The following is a 20,599-nucleotide window of genomic DNA, read 5'->3' on the forward strand; positions in this document are numbered from 1 at the left end:
CACAGTCCTTGTACAGTCAGTAAGGATATCTTGCACGGAATGGTCTGAGTGAAAAGGCTCACTAAACCCCACCAACCCCCCCACCCCCCATGAGAAATACCTGATAGAAGTCTGTTTTCTCAGCCATGACCTTCAATATCCCTGGGGCAATGGGAGGGACCGTCACCATCTGTAGCTTCCCAAAAAATGGGTTGTGCCCAGAGTTTTTGTAGCGCTTCATCTTGTCTTCAATGACAAGAGCAAGGGACTGGGAATGGTTTATCACTTCCAGTAGGGTGGAGATGGCCACATTCTGCAGGTAGCAGTCAGTCACACAGCAGCAGATGGTCATGAGGGATTTCAGCCACGACGGAAAACTGCAATCACCAGCTCCTGAAAGGAAGCCAGCCAAGTACAGAAAGAAGCAGGTGAGAGTGGTTCCTGTTTATAGAAGTCACAGCACCCAAACCTGGACCTGAGCCACCTGGACAGCAGTGGTGGTGACACTTCCTTGGAAATAGGGTCTTCCTATATATAACCAAGCTAAGATGAGCCCTCACCAGGATGAACCCTTGTTATGGTCTGGATCAGAACCATCTCCACAGACTCGTGTTCTAATATCTGTCTCCAGCTAGTGACACTGCTTTGGAAAGTTTTGAGGCCTGGTAGTTGATGGTGGGTCTCTGGGATGTGGGACTGTGAGGATCAGAGTCTGAACCTGGCTTTGGTGCTATCCTCCCTGCTTCCTGATCTGCCTCATGTTCTCACCACTTCGGATGGAGCTGCCGCAGCTACCATCCTTCCCTACCACCGTAGACTGTATCTCTGAAATTCTGAGCCAAAATAAACCTTTCTTCCCTGAAGTTGCTTCTGTTGGATATTTGGTCACAGTAATGGAAAAAATAACTAACACATCCCTGATCCACTGTGACTGGTGTCTGTATTAAAGATGCCATGTGAAGACAGACACTGGCATGATGCAGGTATATGCCAAAAACTGTTGGCCACCAGCAGGAGCTTGGAAGATACATGGAAAGAGTAGAGTCTCAAACAGACAGAGTGTGGCTCTGCTAACACCTTTCTTTTGTTCATCTGGTCTCTGGAACTATGAGACAATGTGTTTCTGTTGTTTAATCCATCAATCCACTCAGTTTTGTGACAGCAGTTCTAGCAAGCTAATACCTGCCTCTAACAATAGGTGTCAAGAAATGGTGCATTTATGGCTAACTAGGTGCTTTTCCTGTGCCAGATCTTCAGATGGACCAGGCTGTGCTGAGGCTCAAGGTTTATAAATACACCCCCAGACAGTACCAATTTGCTGTGTAACAATGCAAGTCAAAAACATACACAATTCCAAGCCCAGCACCAAGACAACAAAAACCATGTGACTAGTTAGAAAACAAGGAAGGAAATGAATGTGCCAAGACAGCTGGGAATCACTTATCCCAAAGGCTTGGAGACCAGAACTGTTTCTGATCCAGGAGCTTTTCAGATTCTGGAATGTTTACATAGACTGAGTGAGCTTTCCTCATCCCAAATGTTCCATAATCACATGTCAGTGTTCACAAAAGATTTGGATTTCAGAGCATGGGGACTGGGAAGCATCACCTGTACATTCTTCTTGGCAGATACAATTTTAGGTAGTTGAACATCAAGCCTGAGTAACAGGATCCTCAACTACGCACTTTGGCCGCTGTCCTCTCACCTGGTGTCTGGAACAATGCCTGGCACAGCTGCTCAGTCTCCTCCTCAGACAGGTAGACGGGGAAGGTGGCACAGTCCAGCAGCAGGTGACAGGCGGCAGCAAAGGCCTCCCTGCAGTCCTCCTTGGATCCCCTCAAGTCAATGACCACCTGGTCAACATCCCACTCAGTTTCTGCTTTTCTCTGAGGGCTGCTGGGCGCAGATGATGACTCTGAACTTTTTGTCTTGAATGGAGATCCACGCACTGTGAACAAGTCGGAGAGCATCTGCTTAAACTGGGGCACAGTGATGGGCTTGGCCTCCCAGGAGTCCTTCCTGCCAGAATGTGTGGTCACCGCACTCAGGGTCCTGCCCCTGTCATTCTTCCCTGGGGCCTCTTCAGTCTGGCTTTCCTCTCTTGACGCTGTCAGCGCTGCTGAAAAAATATTCTTGCTGGCAAAGTTGGCAATGAGCTCTTGGATGTAAAGAAACGTCCTCTGCATGCTCCCATCCTTCTTCCAAATGTCGTCTCTCTCAGGAGAAACCCGGGGCACCCTCAGGTGCTCCGAGAGCTCGGGGGAGGAGGCGCTGAGCCCAATCCCACTGTCCTCAGACTTCAGCGGGGTGAAGGAAGCCTCTTCTTCATCTGCAACCAAGGCCTTTGTTTCTGAAACAATGTCACTGTTGCCACCTTTCACTGGGCTCTGTCAAAAAATGGGAAAACCCCCATATCAGGCAGAGGTTCAAAGGTCAGTGGAATCAGGCAAACCTTGAATATATTCCAAACCTGTTTCTCCAAATCATGACTCTCTACATGAAGAAAATCCCCCCAGAAGAGTGTAAACCGAAGACAGCAGACAAAGGAGGGGCGGGGCCGGCCAGAGGCTGCCGCCTCTGCACCCACTTGTTTGTAGATGATTCAAGGTTCAAAACAGCCACTTAAAAGTTGCTTCTAGTGCCACATGTGGTGGTGTGTGCCCGAAATCCCAGCACATGGGAGGTGGAGGCAGGAAGAGAGAGAGGTTAAAGCCATCCTGGGTTACACAGCAAGTTTGAGGCCAGCACAGGCTACAGGAGATCCTACTGTAAATACAAACGAACAAACAAACAAACGAACGGACGAATCCCAAAACCAAATCAGAGTTGCTTCGGAGGAACTTAAGCAAATGACTGAGGAAGCTGAGGGTGCAATACAGGCATAAAGAAGTCAAAGATCCCCCTGCCTGGCAGGTGGAGGCAGGAGGACCGGAAGTTCAAGGCTGGCCTCAGATACTCAGCAAGTTCAAGACCAGCCTAGGCAACATGAGACCACGTGTAAAATAATAATAATAATAATAATAATAATAATAACAATGATGAAAAACTGGAGCAAAGGGTATAAAGTTTAAACAAAACACATATTGTACATCTTTAATCTGAAAATTCAGAATCTGAAATGTTGCAAAATCATCATTTTTAAAGTACTAGTGCGATGCTACAAGTCGTGAATTCCACACCTGACCTAATGTGCTATGTCTCAGTCAAAACACAAGAAGGGGCCAGTGAAATGACTCAGCATGTAAGGGCACTTACTGTCAAGCCTGATGACTTGAGTTTGATCCCTTCCACTCACACAGTTGAAGGCCAGAAGTTGTCTTCTGAGGTCTACATGTACACTATAGCACATTCTTGTGCACACACATGCACAAGTAAGTAAATAAATAAATGTAATAAAAATATTTTTAAAGTAACTTCAGGCTATGTGTGTAATGTACGTATGAAACATAAACGAATTTCCTGTATAGATGTGGGTCCCATCTCCATGATGTCCAATGAATATATAAATATTCTAAAAGCTGGAAAAAAAAGCTAAGATCCAAAACACTTCTGGTCCTAAGCACTTTGGATATGGACTACTTAACTAATTTATGCATACGTATATGAAACACATACACAAACATGCGATCTTGTCCAATGTGACGACTTTAGCCATCAAAGGACTCTTTCCTTTTCCTATACTATTTAGACAACATTGCACTAAAGCTGAAACTCTAGCGTTCATCCTCCTGGGGCCTTTTGGAAGAGTCAGAAGGAAGTACGTGAGTTTTAATATATTGTTATTCATATGTGTAAATTACAATGCTTACCCTTTTGTGTTTATTTTTGTTCTTTGGAAACACGGTCTTACTATGTGTCAAGGCTGACCTCAAACTCAAGGCCTTCTTGCCTCAGACGCCTGTGTGTTGAAATTTCAGAGGTGTGCCACCATGCCTGGCTCTTAAGCTTTATATTTTGAATTATTTTCAGGATTTTCTAATAGATAGAACTATTAAAAACAAACAAAAACTAGCTTCTAAACTGGGCAGTCTGTAACTCATTTACCTCTGTGACAAGTCCCCAAACCTCAGTAATTTGGTTTCTCTAGACTCTTGCCTCCTCTACCCCATCGGCCCTCAGTGCTATATGGTCAGGACAGACTTTTGTTTATGTCACCTGATGTGTTTTAACTGTTGCTGCATGGTTACCCCTAGCAACAGTCAAATGCAGGCCAAAAAAGGAAACGTCTTCCTGTAAGAATGGTAAGGAGCGCCAGCTGCCATGTGGGTCTGAACTCTCCTTAGAGCGGTGGCCTTGCTGCTGCCTGTGTCTGTGACACTAACAACTAACTCTTCTAATAACTCTGTCTCAGTGTTCCCTTTGAACTCCAAACCAGAAACTGTTCAGCCAACATCATCTCTTACAGTTTCAAAGGAGCAAATGAGCCTTTCGATTGCACCCCTGATAAGAATTTCTCCTTCAGAGACACGAGCACACGTTACATGAGGATGCTGATTGTAAAACATCAATGGTGAAAAAAGAGTATGAAGAATCTACCATCAGGGAAATAAAGTATAAACCAGAGGGAGGTATGCAGAAAAGAATAGATGCTATTTGAGTGAAAAAGATTTCAAAGTGACCAAACAGTGTAGTTATGGGTGAACTACGGTACCTGAGAACTACGGTGACCTTATTTGGGAAAAGAATCTTTGAAGATGATCAAGTCAAGGTAAAGACAGTCGGGTGGGTCTAAACAAGCTTATGTCTCCAAAAAAAGGGGAATTTGAACACAGACTCGCACCAGCATAGAACACCATGGGCATGTGACTGCAGATGAGGTGGGGATGGAAGTGGGAAGATTTCAACAAGCCAAGAGCACCAAGGACCACTGACAAGCCCAGCAGATGCCTACAAAGGGGCCTGGGATGGAATCTTCATTCACACCACACAGGAGGAGCCAACCCTGCTGACTCACCGACTCCGAACTGCAGGAAAATGGATTTGTTATTTAAGACACCCAGGCTGTAGGGGTTTATTTATTTTTAATTATGTATGTATGTGTGTGTGTCTATGTGTGAATATGTGCATGTGCATGTATATATGCATGCAGGCCCTCAGAGGCCACAGGCTTCAGATCCCCTGGAGTTCTAGGAGGCTGTTAGCCACCCAACATGGGTGCTGGGAACTGAACTCAGGTCCTTTGGAAGGGTCGAAAGAGCTTAACTGCTGAGTCATGTCTCTAGCTCCTGTGGAACTTTCTTACAGTGGCCTTAGCAAGTCAGATCAGGTTATAAATGCCTTGTCTTTTAAATAACTCAGGTCACATGCATACAAATGAACACCAAAAGGTCTGCCTGCAGCTGTCTAGCCATTTGAGGTAGCTCTGTATCACGGGCGTGTGAAATGAAGGGAGGTCCGTTACACTAAACTGTGCAAGTGTATGGACACAGTGTCTACACAACACATCCACATTGCTATCCTAACCACCCCTAATTACCTCCCACTCCTGGAAGGCACTGAGGACACCTCGGTCCTGCGGCACATACCGAGCTTCCACTGGTAGGCTCCGTATCTAGGTAGGAGGGTGGCATCTGGACTTTGCTGAGCACCTTAAAACATGTCTTCAAGGCGTGTGTGAGCTCAGGTAAGCTTAAGGCCTCCACTTCCTCAGCAAGAGGCTGCAGCAGACAGCCCAGCACCTGTGGGAGGTACTGAGTCTGCACCTCAGAGTAGAGCTCCTGCAAAACACAAGCATGAGTCACACACTGCAGGCTTAAAATGGGAAAAGGATGCACTTCAAAACAGCATCTCAGAATAAGCTGGATTTTAGAATCTAAGGTACACATTGATCCCAAATCAGAAAACGAAACAGTATTTCCTTTGACCTGGACAAACCAATGATGTCTTCCTTGCCCTGCTTCACCTTCCTTGAGATAAAATAATAAAACTGCCACGTGCACGTCTATCTTAACTAGCAAATATGTTGACTCTTGTCCCTAAATAGCTGTAATATCACTTCATTATCAGTTTCCATAACTGTAGCTCAGACTATTACTAAAACTGGCCTTTTAACGAAGACAGCAAAAATCTAACAGGTCCAGGAGTGTAGCTTGGTGGCCAATGTGCTTAAAGCAGGCGCAAGGCCAGGGTTCATCCCTAGCATCAAAAAGAAAAGTGAGGCTGTAGTGGGCTGTATGCCATTACCGAACAAACCCAGAAGCAGCATTATGCAGGTGGCAAAGCCATTTTTTGGTAAATCTAGGGTTAAAAAATGGGCCGACAACACTTTTGAGAATGCACCAGCAGCGCCAAGGGCTCTTCCCAGCAGTACCTACCAAGGGAATCACATCCAGGAGGAACACAAGGAGGGTGCAGAGCTCCGAGACTGTGGGGGCAGGGCTGATGGCTGTTCCAATGGTGGTACTCTGCTTCGATGGTCTGTATTAACCAGAGGGAAGAGACTTAATCCTTTCTCTCAGTCACTGCAAACGTCTTTTGTTTCTGCTGTTTGGTTTGTTTTTGACAGGATCTTACTATAGCCTAGGCTGGCTTCAAACCTGTGACCTTCCTGTCTCAGTCTCTCCAAGTACTGGGGTTACAAGTACATGCCATCCTGACTGGCTACAATTTCAAACATCTTACCATTTTCAGTAATTATCCTATTTCACATGCAATGAAAGCAGCTCTTGTAGCTCTAACACCTAAGTTCTGGTGACAGACAGACTGCCTAATGGAGACGAGTGACTAAGTGTCTCGAGTCCGTTCAGATACGGGCGTGGATTCCACATCCAACAGATCCAAAGCAGCTTCTTAGGCACAATCCTATAGTCCTAGGTCCCCAATCCCAAACCCAAAGGTGTGTTTCCAAGGGAATGTTCTGAGCCACAGAACACGGGCCAAAAGACTGTTCAGGTTGCACAGGAGGGGCACAAAGCATCACCAAGACACACCCATGGAGTTCACGAGCACCTGAACTTCTGAGTCTTCAGTTTCTACAGAAGTACAATTCTCTGATCAAACCTAATGCTAACTACTAATCTACTGAAATCCAATGTTTGTTTTTAAATAAGCAGATATAAATAGCTATTAGAAAGTACCATGGGGCCAGAGAGATGGGCTAGAGCACTTGCTACTCTTCCAGAGGAGCAGTCACTACCACCTAGAGCTCCAGCTTTAGTGGAACTGATGCTCTTTCCTGGCTTTCAAGGACACATGCACTCACATGGCGCGTGCACACACATACTGTGGACCCTCTGCAGCCACGGATTCCATATTTCTGAATTGAACCATACCCTGAGGGAAAAAAATCACATGTATAGGCCATGTAAAACCTTTTTCCATCTATATACAATACTGTGTACAATTATTTACACAGCACTGGATATTATACATAACCTACAGATGGTTTAAAGTTGATGGGAGGATGTGCATATGTTATACAGAAATATGGGACTGGAGCATTAATGGATTCTGCTATCTGAGGGGTCCTGGACCCAATTTGCCATGAGTATTGAGGGACAACTATATATTATTTCTCAAAACAGAGCAACCTGGAATTCATTTAGCTGCCTTCACACAATTCAACTGGAGTTAGTTTTCTTTCTTGTAATTGGCACTTAGTTATCCTAGACAGAGTGAATTAATCTTAGAGACAGAACTCTTTTCCCTTTTTTGTGACAGGATCTCACGTAGCCCTCAAACTCACTATGTAACTGAGGATAAGCTTGAACTCCTGATCCTCCTCCTTCCACCTTCCCAATACCGGAATTATGGGGGTGTGCCATCATGCTTGGCTTAAACAGAATTCTTTTAAAGGGCTACACACTGATCCCAGTGACTCTACTTGTGTCTGACAACAGCTGAGCACATGGGCAGAGAGGGCAAAGATGTTCAGCACAGTATTAGTCACACAATGAAAAGATTCAAACTGGGTCATTTATACACAGGGACTGTTGTATTTAGGATAAGTGAACTGGATGGGTGATATGACATCTTAAAAGGGCTGCTATATTGGTTTTTGTTGTTGTTGTTGTTGTAGCTATGGAAGTATCTGAGAGAAACAATTTAAACAAGGAAGGATTTGTTTTAGCTCGGGGTTTCAGAGATTAGTCCACAGTCCCTTAGGCCCACTGCATTGAGCTTGAGGTAAGGCAGAATCTCATTTTGGCAAGAACAAGAGGCCATTCACCTCATGAGAAGGAACCAGTTATAAGTAAGCCCCCAGTGACCTCCCTCCTCCAGCAAGGCCCCACCTCCTAACTAACATCCCTCGTCCCAAACAGCTCCAGCAGCTGGGAATCAATCATCCCACACCTGAATAGTGGGGGACATTTCAGGTTCAAGCTGTTGCAACTGTTAACCTCTAAACACTACCTTATAGAATGTGGTGTGCAGTGTGGAATCACTTATGTGGAATTTCAATAGGCAACAAAGCCTATAACTTATGGATATTCAGTGTTACAATGACATCCCAACATATTCTAATTTCAGGACAGGATAATTAGCTCCAAGATGAAAGGAGGAAGACATTTTGGGAAGGTGTAATGTTAGGTCTATCTGGCCAGTGACATTTTATTCTTTTAAAAAATAACCAAGGGCTCAATGGGTAAATGCACTTGCTGTGCAATTGTGATGATCTGAATTCAAATCTTCAGAAAGATATAAAAGCCACTACAGAAGCATGCCTATATAATCCCAGTGCTCCTACACAGGAGAATCTCTGCAGTTCACGGGCCACTTAGCCTGGCAGAACAGCAGCAAACAAAAGAAGAGAACCAGGTAGAAGGTGGGGACTGACAACTGAGGGTGACCTCTGACCTCCACACTTGCACCATGGCATGAGCATGCCTGCGAGCGCTCTTGCGCTCGCTCGCTCTCTCTCTCTCTCTCTCTCTCTCTCTCTCTCTCTCTCTCTCTGATAAAACAGCTGGCTGGTGACACAGGCCTATAATCCTAGCTATCCAGGAGGCTAAAGCAGGGGAATGGGAAGGTCAGGGCCAACCTATGCTACAGAGTAAATTCCAGACAAGCCTGGACAACTCGGTGAAAAGCTGTCTTGAAATAGAAGGTAAAACAAGGGCTAGGGTTGTGGTTTGGTGGTAAGTACTTGCTTAGTATGCACAAGGCCTTGAATTTGACCCTTAACACTAAGAAAAGAAGGGGAAGGGGAAGGGGGAGGGGGAGGGGGAGGGAGAAAATCAAGCTGACCACAGCACACTCTACCCTTACTGTCGCTCCTCTGCTGGCTGACAGTGGACACAGTGACAAATTCTTTCGACACAGGGGACGGGTGGGGGTCATTTGGGCCTGTTGTCAGGGAGGCAGAGGAACATCAAAGTAGTGGCTGGGAAGTCAGACTCCAAAGTCAGGCACAGCTGGGTTCTGATTCTGTCTGCTATGGATCTGCTGTGCAATGCTGGACAAGGCCCTTCCTGTCTGTGGACCTTAGTTTTCTCACATGCCAAAACACGGAAGCATAAGGCTACCCAAAGAGTTGCGGTCAACCACAGGGCACACACAATGTTTACATGGGAGGTTTCAATTCTGGCCACCAAGCTCCAGAACAGAGAGGAGCCCACACAGGACCGTGGGGACTAACAAGGTTATACAGTGAACCTCTCAGGACAAAACAGAGTTTGAGAGGCTGCATTCTTCTCCCTGTTAAGAAAGCAGCCTGGGAAAGGCTCTGAGTCCAGGAGCTCCACAAAACACTCTGAGGCTGTGCGATTCACCACCAGATCAACAGCGGCACAAAGCTGATTACGGTAGCTTAAGATGTGAATGCTTTTATCTGACCCATTATACACTAATTTCAGCAAGAATTTAAGAAGATTGGAGCACTCAAACACAGACGGTCTAGCACCAGAGACACAACCTAAGCTCCATGAAGCAGACTGGGCTTTCAGAGCAGCTCAGATGAATGCAACTAGCACACGTGCAGAGGGCTTTCTAAAGTTAAGACTTGAATAATAAAGCAGTCTGGGAGTCTGTGATGAAGTTCTTCATTCTCCTAAAATCCTGTATCAATTCCTTCCAGTCCTGTTTCCACTGAACTCTGATGCTCGAGAGACTACCCAGCTTCATACTTAAAGGAATCCAGCCCCCCACACAACGAAGAGCCATCCACCTGCTCATCCTTCCCACGCAGCCTACACTTACCGAAAGCACTCCTCGAAACACCGCGCCATATAATCCCAGAGAAAGTCTGTGCTGAGGGCTGAGACCAGCAGATTCACTGTCTTAACGATCTCGGAGGCGTTTCTGTTTTCTTTGATTGTACTGCAAAAGACAGGAGCAAATAAGTACACTGAAAAAGACTCGGTTTGCGAGAATGAGGTGTCTAAAGGCGCACACTTCACTGTTTCCAACCCCTGACAAACTCTGATGATGATAAAGGTATCACCGTTTTAAGTACAGGACAGTTTCCACAATCCCATCCTATACAATACCTTTTAAAGTATTTTTATTTATTCTTTGACAAGTTCGTCCATCCATACAATGTATTGTGACCAACCAAGTCCACCCAGGTCCCCACTTACTCCCTGAAACATGCGCCCCTCCTACCTTCATGCCCCCATTTTTATAAAAATAACTCTTTGAGTCCAATGGTTTAATTAGAGCTGCATGCATGAGCACCAGCAACCTACCAGCTGCCACACCCCCAAGGAAAACGACTTCCCCGTTTAACAGTGTGTGTTTTAGTTTTTTGAGACAGGGTCTTTTTTTTAAAAAAAAATTATTTTTGTTTTATGTGTATGAGTGTATTGCCTGCATGTGTGTAAATACACCCATCTCATGCAATACCTGCAGAGGTCAGAAGAGGGTGTCAGATCCCCTGGAACTGGAGTTACAGATGGTTGTTAGCCATGTGGGTGCTGGGACTCAATCCCAGGTCCTCTGCAAGAACATTCAGTGCTCTCAACCACTGAGCCATGTCTCCAGCCTCAGCAGATAGGGTCTTTCACTATGTAGCCTTGGTAGACTTTGAACATGCTATGTAGATCACACTGGCCTTGAACTCACAGAGAACTGCTTGCCTCTGCCTCCTGAGTGCTGGGGTTAAAGGTAGGCACCACCACATCCAGCCATAAACACTGTTTTCTATTTTTATTTTTATTGATGTACACTCTTAGAAATAAATGTAAGGGTTACTGTGAAAAAAATCTGACATTAAGCACCAGTGCTGCTTCCATTCCAGATAATTACGACCCTCTCTATAGAATTGGAGAGGTGGCTCAGTGGTTAAGTGCACTTATTGCTTTTCCAGAGGACTCAAGTTTGGTTCCCAGCACCCACATGAGGTGGCTTGCAAGTACCTGTAACTCCAGTTCCAGGGGATCAAATACCCTCTTGTAGTCTCCTTAGCTACCTGCATAACCATAAAAAAATGGATTATCTTTGTCAGGTGTGGTGGTGGTGCACATCTTTAATTCCAGCACTCAGGAGGAGGAAGAGGCAGGTGAGTCCTTGTGAGTTTCAGGACAACCTGGTCTACACAGTCAGTTTCAGGCCAGTCAGGGGTCCATGATAAGACCCTGTCTCAAAAACAAAGAAAGAAAGAAAAATACTGTGGTAGAATACGATGGTATAGCTGTTCAGCAGGGAAATAAACTCCGCTCTATCCTTTTATCTATCTGTCCATCCATCCATCTACTGATTGTGGTACTGGAAACCAAGGCTTTGTACATGTCAGGCAAGCGCTCTACCACTGACCTACATCCTCATCCTTGTCTAAAATGTCAAATGTACATGTTCTGTAAGTGCACTGTAGGGCACCCTACAGAAATCCTGACACAAGTACACAAAGATATATACAGAAGGATAGTATCACATGGCCATTTAAACATATGGAAAAAGTGGAAACCACCCGATGGGTAATCAGTAAGAGACTGGCCATTGCATCAAGATTTATTAAGAAAGGGACAGATCCCTGAGGGGGAACTGAGGCAACTATCACTCCACAGAGAACAGTAGACAGCTATCCACAAGCTCCATTTAAAGAAACCAGGCAACTAAACAGATAGAATTCATCTACAGGGTGGAAGGAAGGATCTGTATATTTGAGAACGTAGAAGAGCTCTGGAAGAGGTAAAATCTCCATCTCTTTAAAGAGGAGTAGGATTATGGGTAGCATCTTGGTTGCTGTCATAAATATCAGTCTATTCTACAACAAACATGTACTGCTTGCATATTCAGAAGAAAAAAACTTATGGGGGGGGGAACCAACCCAGAATCCTCAGGAGATTTACAATAAATAAACTAGAAAATTGAGAGAAACAGCTTTTCAAAATACCCGATGCCAATCCAGGCAGAAGGCAGCTGCACTAACAGTGAACTCTGAGGTTGGATCACTCACTCATTTATTCACACAAAGTCTCATATGGTCCAGGCTGACCTCAAACTCACTATGTGGCCAAGGATGACCTTGAACTACACATTTTAAGTTAACGTGCCTGCTGGCTCCCAAATATACCCACTGAGAACTTGGACCCTGCCCTCAGCATCCTGCCTTGGTTTCTACTCCACCTCTGATGACCTCTGACCCCTCTTCCTGAACTTTCTCCTTGTCTTCCCTCCCTCCCCTCACCCTGGGCCTCACTACTTGTGATCAAGTTGCCTTTGTCAGATGACCTTAGTGCTTAATCAATAAACATGGTCTGCACACCCACTATCTGGACTAGAGAACAGATTAGACTCTTACCCTTTTTGAATGACTCGGGAGGGAGCAGCCAATGAGAGTTTCAAGCTGTCCACCCTCTCTAGCATTTCATGATTCACAATAAAGAACAGAGAAAAACACATCATGGTACCAGGAAGAGGAAGATAATGAACTCAGACAGTGTGCTCTTACCTTATCAGCAGATTTCCACTCTGAGTGTAGCTAAGTTTAAGGTCAGAGCCAAGGACATCTCTACAGTAAGAATAAAAGGCCCTGATGACTTCCAGAAATAAATTCTCAACCACTTGAGGCCCTGAAATAAAAAAGAAAAATAGTTACCGAAGGACTACCAATACATTTGAAAATGTTTTTGTTTTGAGACAGTCTCTGGCTTCCAAACTCTACGTAGCTGCGGATGCCCATAAACTTCTAACTCTCCTGTCTCCACCTCCTGAGTGCTGGGATTACAGACTTTTGCCACCAGTTTATGCAGTCGTAAGAACTGAACCTGTGGCTTCCTGCATATTGGGCAAACAGTTTACCAATTGAGCTATATCCCCAGCCCCTGACAATCCTTTTTAAACAGATTTTATTTGCATTTTATGTGTATCAGAGTTTGTCTGCATGTATGTAAGTGTACCACATGTATGCTTGGTGCCCATGGAGGCCAGGAAAGGGCACTAAATTCCCCGGAATTTGAATTACAGATGGTTAGCCACCATGTGGGTGCTGGGAATGAACCCAGGTCCTCTGCAAGAGCAGTCAGTGCTCTTAACTGCCGAGTCATCTCCCTAACAATCCATTTCTAAATCAATATAAGACGCATAATACATAGAGCCAGAAAAGCTCTATCAATCCTGAAAAGCCCACAGAGAGGCCCAGAGAAACCGTACACACTGCGTGTCAGAGCGGCTTCCTGGCCAGCTGGGCAGTGCCCCGGGCAGGGGGTTTCTCCTGCGCAGCCAGCACTCGCAGCTGGGGCGCGGACTTATCAAATGCACATCCAGAGGATGAAAGCACCTCAATTACAGGAAAGGAAAGCTCTGCCAAAAACTTTGTGTAAAGCAATCCATAGATTAATTAATCTATGGATTTTTTTCAGTGCGAAAACTGAGCCCGGACCTTACGCATGCACAAAAGCAAACAGTCCACCACCGAGCTATACTCCACGCCCTACATCAACCTAACCTTTCATGCTTTTCACAAAATCAATGTGCCTCTGAGAAAACTATTTTACTTTTATTGCAATTGTATGTGTGAGTGCCTACATGTATGTATATGCCCTTCAGAAGGGCACTGGATTCCCTGAAACTGGAGTTATAAGGAGTCGTAAGTCACCCAATGTGAGTGCTGGGAACCAAACTCATGCTCTCTGCAAAAGCATCAAGGTCTCTTAACTGCTGAACTATCTTTCCAACCCTAAAAACAATTTTCATAAGCCTCAGGTGTATTTTTATTTTTGTTTTTTTTTTTTTTTTTTTTTTTTTTTTTTTGTGTTTTTTTTTTTTTTTTTTCGGAGTTGAGGACTGAACTCAGGGCCTTGCGCTTAGCTAGGCAAGAGCTCTACCACTGAGATAAATCCCCAACCCTTAGCCTCAGGTGTATTTTATCTATAGCAGAAAATGCCAAATACTTCTAACCAAAGGCAGTTTTGTTGCCTTGTTTATGGAGCAGAAAAAAAGACATGGCTAAAAAACAGCTGCTAAAAGAAAGGACAGGACCAAGAGGCTGTCCTGTGCTTCTGGTTCTGAATAATCCACTCCTCTGCCATCTGAGCATGTGTTCCTCAGACAACGGAGCCAGCAGGAGGAGCAGATTTAACAACTGTTAGGATTGGACAGAAGGCAAGCATTCATCTTCTTCCAGAAATTACGACCTGGAGTCCAGCTTGGCTCATCACTGACCGCTTTGATAGAAAACACACGTCTCCAAAATGCTGAGTCTTGCTTTCTTCTTTGAATACCTCCCCAAATTATACAGCAAGCTGCAAACATGTTAATAAACCCTGATTCACTTCTTAGGCTAAAACACAACAGTCAGAAATGCAGTAACTTCTACACATAGAAAAATCTATTTTGTGCCATTGTTGCTGGATGGAGGTAGGAAGCGGAGGGAAGAGAAGAGAGGTCCAGCACAGGACAGGAACTCTGAGGCAGCACTTAACAAGCAGCATTAGAAAAACAAAGGCTTCACACTGTAGTTTGGTTAAAGGAGCAGGGGATGCACAGCCTGGTGGTAAAGTTCCTAATTATTACACAAAGAACCACCTCAGGGTGGCTGTTCTCTGTGTCATCAGGCCAGCACCAATGTCTTGGAAAAGAAAGCTTAGGCCCTGGGTGGCCTTGGGGCAAACGATGTACCCCTGGACTCTCCCTCTATAAGGTGTGAATCGCCTCACCTCAGTGTAGTTGGAGATGTGGAGACACAGTATGCACATCACCTGGCACGAAATAACTGCTTAAAAAGGTGTCAGCCATTGTTATTAAAAAGCTACAGGCAGGTGTAGTAGCATTAGTCTATAATCCCACTCATGAGGCAGAGGCAGGAGACCATGACATGAGCTCAAGGTCAGCCTGGACTATACAGCAAGATCCAGGTCAGCCTATACTATATGGCCAGACCCTGAGCGTCTGAGAAAACTATTTGAGGCCTTGGTATGTGGTTTGAAGAACTGGCATGCATGCCAGACGCACAAATGAACAAACGACCAGCGGAAACATCCCAAGACCTGGGGCGTCCCTTTCATCTAACTAGATGAGGAACCTCTGTGCCCTTCTGTGGTCCTAGAGCTCACAACGTCGCTGCCACACAACAGATGCTCCATGCTGGACTCTGAATGAACACCCAAAAGGCTTCAGGCCCAAAGCAGAAAGAGAGGCACTGCAAACTCCAAGCTCCCTGTTCTGAGCACCTCCAATCCTTGAGGTTGTATATACCTCAACCTCTTAGACAATACCCTCTTGCAGTGCAATGGGGGGAAGAGGACATGAGGACCTCTGTACACTGGGCTCAAGTGACCAGATGTCAGATCTGCCAGTAAAGTGTAGAGAATTGTAAAAAAATTATTATTATTATTTTTTGTGTGTGTATGCATGTATTGCCTGCATGTAGGTAAGTGCACTTGTGCCATGCAATGCCTGCAGAGGACAGAAGAGGTTGTCAGATCCCTTAGAAATGGAGTTATAGACAGTTGTTAGCTGCCATGTGGGTGCTGGAATTTGAACCGGGGTCTTCTGCAAGAACAGTCAGTGTTCTTAAGCACTGAGCCATCTCTCCAGCCCCAGTGTATAGAATTTTTTAAGCGAGAGAGAGGAGGTCGCTTTTTCTCAACTGGTTTTCCACAGGGCTGCAGCATGTAAGAGGGGTCCTCTGGGAAGCAGAGTCTAGTTCAACCTTTTCCATCCCAGTGAAATGTTCTTATTTTACACAAAGTGGCTTGCTCATGTTCACAAAGCAAGGATTTGGGGGATGGGGGATGGGGGATGGGGTCCTTTACCAGTTATAAAACCAAAGCTCATTAGAGGTATGATGATGCGATGAAGAAACATTCTCACAAAGTGCAAAGTGTAGGTGCTCCACAGGCAAACACACACGTACTCACACTCACACATGAAACTTACACATATGCATATACACATATGCATGACAGTAGCTTGCAGGCATTTTCCTAACAAAATCACTCAATTTATTGTGCAAAATAGGAGCACTGAAACATATGCATTCAAGATCTTGAAATTCCAAAAATTATAGTCAAAATAATATGATGACTGTATTTGTGTTTACATTCCTAAAAACAGGTGATCTACATCCGGCCACCTGCAGCCTTTCTCATGTTACCTATTTCTGGCTTGTCCAGCAGGCTGACAAGGATGCGAAAAGGCTTCAGGTAGGCATGGTGGCGCTCTTCCATGTCAGCATCGGAGAACTTCTGATGCAGTATCTCAGCCAGCGCCTATTTGTTTAAAGAGCCACACATCAGGACACTATGTCTATGGTAGAGTACAGCATTAGTGGTTGTTCTAATCATTAGAAACCCTGGGAAAGAATGAGAATCAGTCCCTTAGTCACAACACATGCACACCAGCTCTTCAAACCACATACTAAGGACCATACTCAATGTCTGCTTTGAGGTCTCACACAGAAATGCACTGAAGAAATGATAAGGGGCTGGAGATGTGGCTCAGCTGGTATGGTGCTTGCCTGGAGTCCTGGGTTCAATCCCACAGAAGCCAGGTGTGATGGCTCACACCTGCAGCCTCAGCATTCAGGAAGTGGAGGCAGAAGGACTGAAAATCAAGATTGTTCTAAGCTACACAATGAGTTCGAGGCCCTTTTGGGATACATGAGACCCTGTCATAAGAAAAAGGGGGCGGCTAGAAAAATAGCTCAGCGGTTAAGAGCACTGAAGGCTGTTGCAGAGGACCAGGGTTTGATGCCCAGCACCCACATGGCAGCTCAAAACCATCTGTAACTCCAGTTCCAGGGGATCCAACTCCCTCTTCTGACTTCCTCGGGCATTGTGCAACACAGGTGCACTTACACACATGCAGACAATACACTCATACACATAAAATAAAAATAAAATACTGAGAGAGACGGAGACAGAGAGAGCAATGAAGAGCGTCCTGACAGCAGTCAACTTTGCAGCAATGTGCTTACCCCAACTAAAAGATCCTTGGAGTATTTCTCAAAAAAATATGAGGATTGGTCTTCGTAAGAATTTGAAATTTCAGATTCGGGCACAATGGTGTTTCCTTTAATGTCTGAACCTATAAAAGAACAAACACCACTACCTCACTGTAAAGGGATCTTAGTATTTTACAGGACAGCACGCTGTGCAAAAGCCTCATGCTCCAATATTTCAACATACATAATTCCTTCAACAAAGGCAAAGTCAGATCTAGTCACTTTTTTCCTTCTTTTTTTCTTTTTAAACAGTGCTGGGGATAGATCTCAGAACAGTACACATGCCAGGCAAGGGTCACACACTGACCTCCCCTCAACCTCCACATCTTCTAACAGTGATGTGGCCAAGGACCAGACAGGCAGAATTCCATCTCAGTGGGCATCTTCTGCAGAAGGACTACAAGGACTGGAACAGAATCATTTCAAATCAGGGTTTGTGTGTCCAGCACTATGTGAAATCAAGTTACACACATGCGCGCGCGCACACACACAAACTACATTCCTTCATTTTGGTCCCCGGATCAGTCTGTGGGGTCTTCAGGGCAAGGGAGAACATCCTCTTGGTACAAAGAAAGACTTGGGGTTCCCATGTCACAGCTAAGTGAGGCCTGGGATTTGTTCTCTACATAGAACACCACCATTTCCTAACAGACCTCAGCACCTCCCCAAATCATCCTTTTCTTTAAAAATTCCCAGAGGGCTGGGGATGCATAAAGCCTGGGTTCAATCCCCAGCACTGTATATACTGGGCATGATGGTGCACATCTGGAATCCCTGTACTTGGGAGGGGGTGGCAGGTGGATCAGAAGTTCAAAGTCATCCTTGGTTACAGAGTAAGTTTAAAGCCAGCCTAAGATGATTGAGATCTTGTCTTTAAAAAAAAAGAAAAAATCCTCCAGGAGCCTATACTTATTTTTCTTAAAATCCTTAATAAACTTCCTTGCGCTACTTTTGAAGTTTTACAAGTAGGTAGAAATAAAGAAAAATTGAAGAGGACTTCCTGACGTTGGTGTGGTAAGATCCACACACCGAAGGTTAAGAAAAGCTATGGAGGGCTGGGGACGTGGTTCAGTGGTAGAGCACTGAACATGCTTTGAAGCACGATGTTCCATCCCCAGCACACAGAAGGAAGGAAAGGGAGCGAACAAACAGAAGGGTGGGTGGGCAGGAAGGAGGAAAGAGACGTGAGCTACAGAATTCTTTCACAATTCCTCTGTACACCACTTTTTTAAAAAGCATACAGGAATGTGGGAAATTATACATAAAAATACTTTCTTCTAGTCCTCTTCCTGGGCTCTGCCCCTGGGAACCTTCCAACCAACAGTCAAGAGCTCATAGCCTACAGGATTGCAGGCTGTCCACAGACACAGGCTCTTACACAGAAAGGCAGTGCACAGGTAATCATGGTCTTGTTATCCAAATCTCCCGAGCTGCTCCTTTCTTTCTGTGTACTGGAGTTTTCCCCACACATTCCTATCTTGTGCAACCTCTCTACAGAACCTTCAGAGCAGGCTTCTGCTGCTTTTCAGCACTGAGGACTGGCCCCACACTTCATGCTTGCCTAGCAAGCCCCCTACTGGGCTACACTCCGGACGCCACCCTCTTTTGAGATGTGGTCTCACTATGTGGCCTTGGCTAGTCTTGAACTCACAGAGATCTGCCTGCCTCTGCCTCCTGAATACTGGGATTAAAGGTCATCATGGCCGGCAACCCAGCCTTTTCTCGATTTTTATTTTGTATCTTATTTTGAGATGGGGTCTTGCTATGTAGCCCTGACTAGCCTCAAAATCGTGACCTTCCTGCCTTGGCCTATAGTCCTGGGATTAGACATGTGTGCCACACCAGGCTTCTCGTTAACTAATCATTAAATGAATTAATGACTTAGCTGCAAACTTTTGGTGTGGCATTTCAAGCTCTTAAAAAGGGAACTCAGCCATCATTTTAAATCCCACTTATTTCTCTTTTTGAAAAGAAAAAAAAAGGCTGCAAACAACCCCAGCTTGTGTAGGAAGCAGACCTCAACTGACCAGGGTGGTATTAGTCACTGTGGCATCTCTCCACACTTGATGACTCAGAACATCGCTAACATCAGAGCTCATTCCACAAACCAGCACTGCAAGGCTTCGGGTTCAAGTACTCAACTCAGTACCTAGCAGCCAGGCATACAGTCTTCGGTTGAGAGACATGTCCCTCCTCAGCAGGGTCTGGGTGGCCGCAGAAAGAATGTGTACGATGTCGGGTCTGAGCAGGGGGATGGTTCTGTCATCAGGATCCTATCAGAAGGACAGAGGAGGCTTTACCACAAGGGAGCTGTAAACAGACTGCAGTCCGACATGTACTTTAAGTGTCTACCCCCGAAAGGTAGTGCTCAGGAGGCTGTTTCCACACCTCTATAGAAAGAGGGTCGGCATCTGCTACTGTGTAGTTATATCCTCAGCACTGACAGCCTATCCTGCAGAGAGGCTACTAAGACTCAGAAGAGGCAACATAGGCAGCTCAGGAAAGTCACAAGACTCACAAAGCCATGCCCCAAGGTTTTATAACCCTTAGTAATTGTTGAGGGGACACTCTTCTATGGAGGTGCCTGCAAGTTGTGCAGGAGGGTTCAGGGGTGCAGTGTCGCGTTTCAGCCAAGCTGGGGTAGGGCATTCTACGATAATGATGCAGCTGCCTGAGTCACCCATGCTCCTGTAAGTGACCCCAGTAAAATCACTGGTTCACCAAGCTAGGCCTAGGTGGCACCCTTTCTTTGGTCTGTCATAGGTGCGCTATCTGGGGTGAAGATATTTGTATGTGTCTCCCCATGAGAGCCACACAGCACCTGCTGTCGAAACAGCGTTTCCACAACATGAACAAGGCCGAGGGATGAAGGGAGTGGTGATCACCAAGTGGCTGAGTGCTCCTAAGACACAACTGCTGCAGATCCAAGCTTCCGTCTATCACCTCTGGAAGAACACGGGACTCACCAGACAGGTATAAAACGGGAAGAAAAACAGAACGATTTCCAGATTATTTCTTTGCACAAGAACATTGGTATCCAGCAGCGATGCGCACAGTGACTTCACCTGCAAATGACAATCACAAATGACAATCACAGCAGTTGTCCAAAGACATGTAATAATACCGTTTGCGGCTACACTGTTCAGTCACAAAAATGAAGTGCTTTCCTAGGAATCTTCATACCACCTCAGACCGCATGTAAGAGGACAAGCTGTAGATCAGGACAGCAGGGCTTCAAGCTCTAGGGACCAGCATGGGGGAACACACAGCTGTGGATCTCACCTGCTCCATCTGTAA

General features: G+C 45.4%; 1 protein-coding gene across 9 annotated transcripts in view; it reads right to left on the reverse strand.

Annotated features, from left to right (window-relative positions):
• Dop1b (DOP1 leucine zipper like protein B) overlaps positions 1–20,599 on the reverse strand; it is a 126,254-nt gene that overhangs the window by 60,160 nt on the left and 45,495 nt on the right. For 8 of the 9 annotated variants that reach the window (XM_029564873.1, XM_029564872.1, XM_029564871.1 and 5 more), the window contains 10 exons: positions 20,269–20,367; positions 19,452–19,575; positions 17,276–17,385; positions 16,454–16,568; positions 12,809–12,929; positions 10,117–10,236; positions 6,294–6,396; positions 5,505–5,696; positions 1,685–2,366; positions 101–372 (listed from right to left, as the gene is read on the reverse strand). In XM_029564873.1, coding sequence (XP_029420733.1) covers positions 101–372; positions 1,685–2,366; positions 5,505–5,696; positions 6,294–6,396; positions 10,117–10,236; positions 12,809–12,929; positions 16,454–16,568; positions 17,276–17,385; positions 19,452–19,575; positions 20,269–20,367 — 1,938 coding nt within the window. Of the gene's footprint in view, positions 1–100; positions 373–1,684; positions 2,367–5,504; positions 5,697–6,293; positions 6,397–10,116; positions 10,237–12,808; positions 12,930–16,453; positions 16,569–17,275; positions 17,386–19,329; positions 19,378–19,451; positions 19,576–20,268; positions 20,368–20,599 lie in introns of those variants that run through there. The other variant, XM_029564876.1, reaches the window with a different exon arrangement.

Source organism: Nannospalax galili, unplaced genomic scaffold (assembly GCF_000622305.1).
Source record: "Nannospalax galili isolate Female #2095 unplaced genomic scaffold, S.galili_v1.0 scaffold136, whole genome shotgun sequence".
Taxonomy (NCBI): Eukaryota; Metazoa; Chordata; class Mammalia; order Rodentia; family Spalacidae; genus Nannospalax; species Nannospalax galili.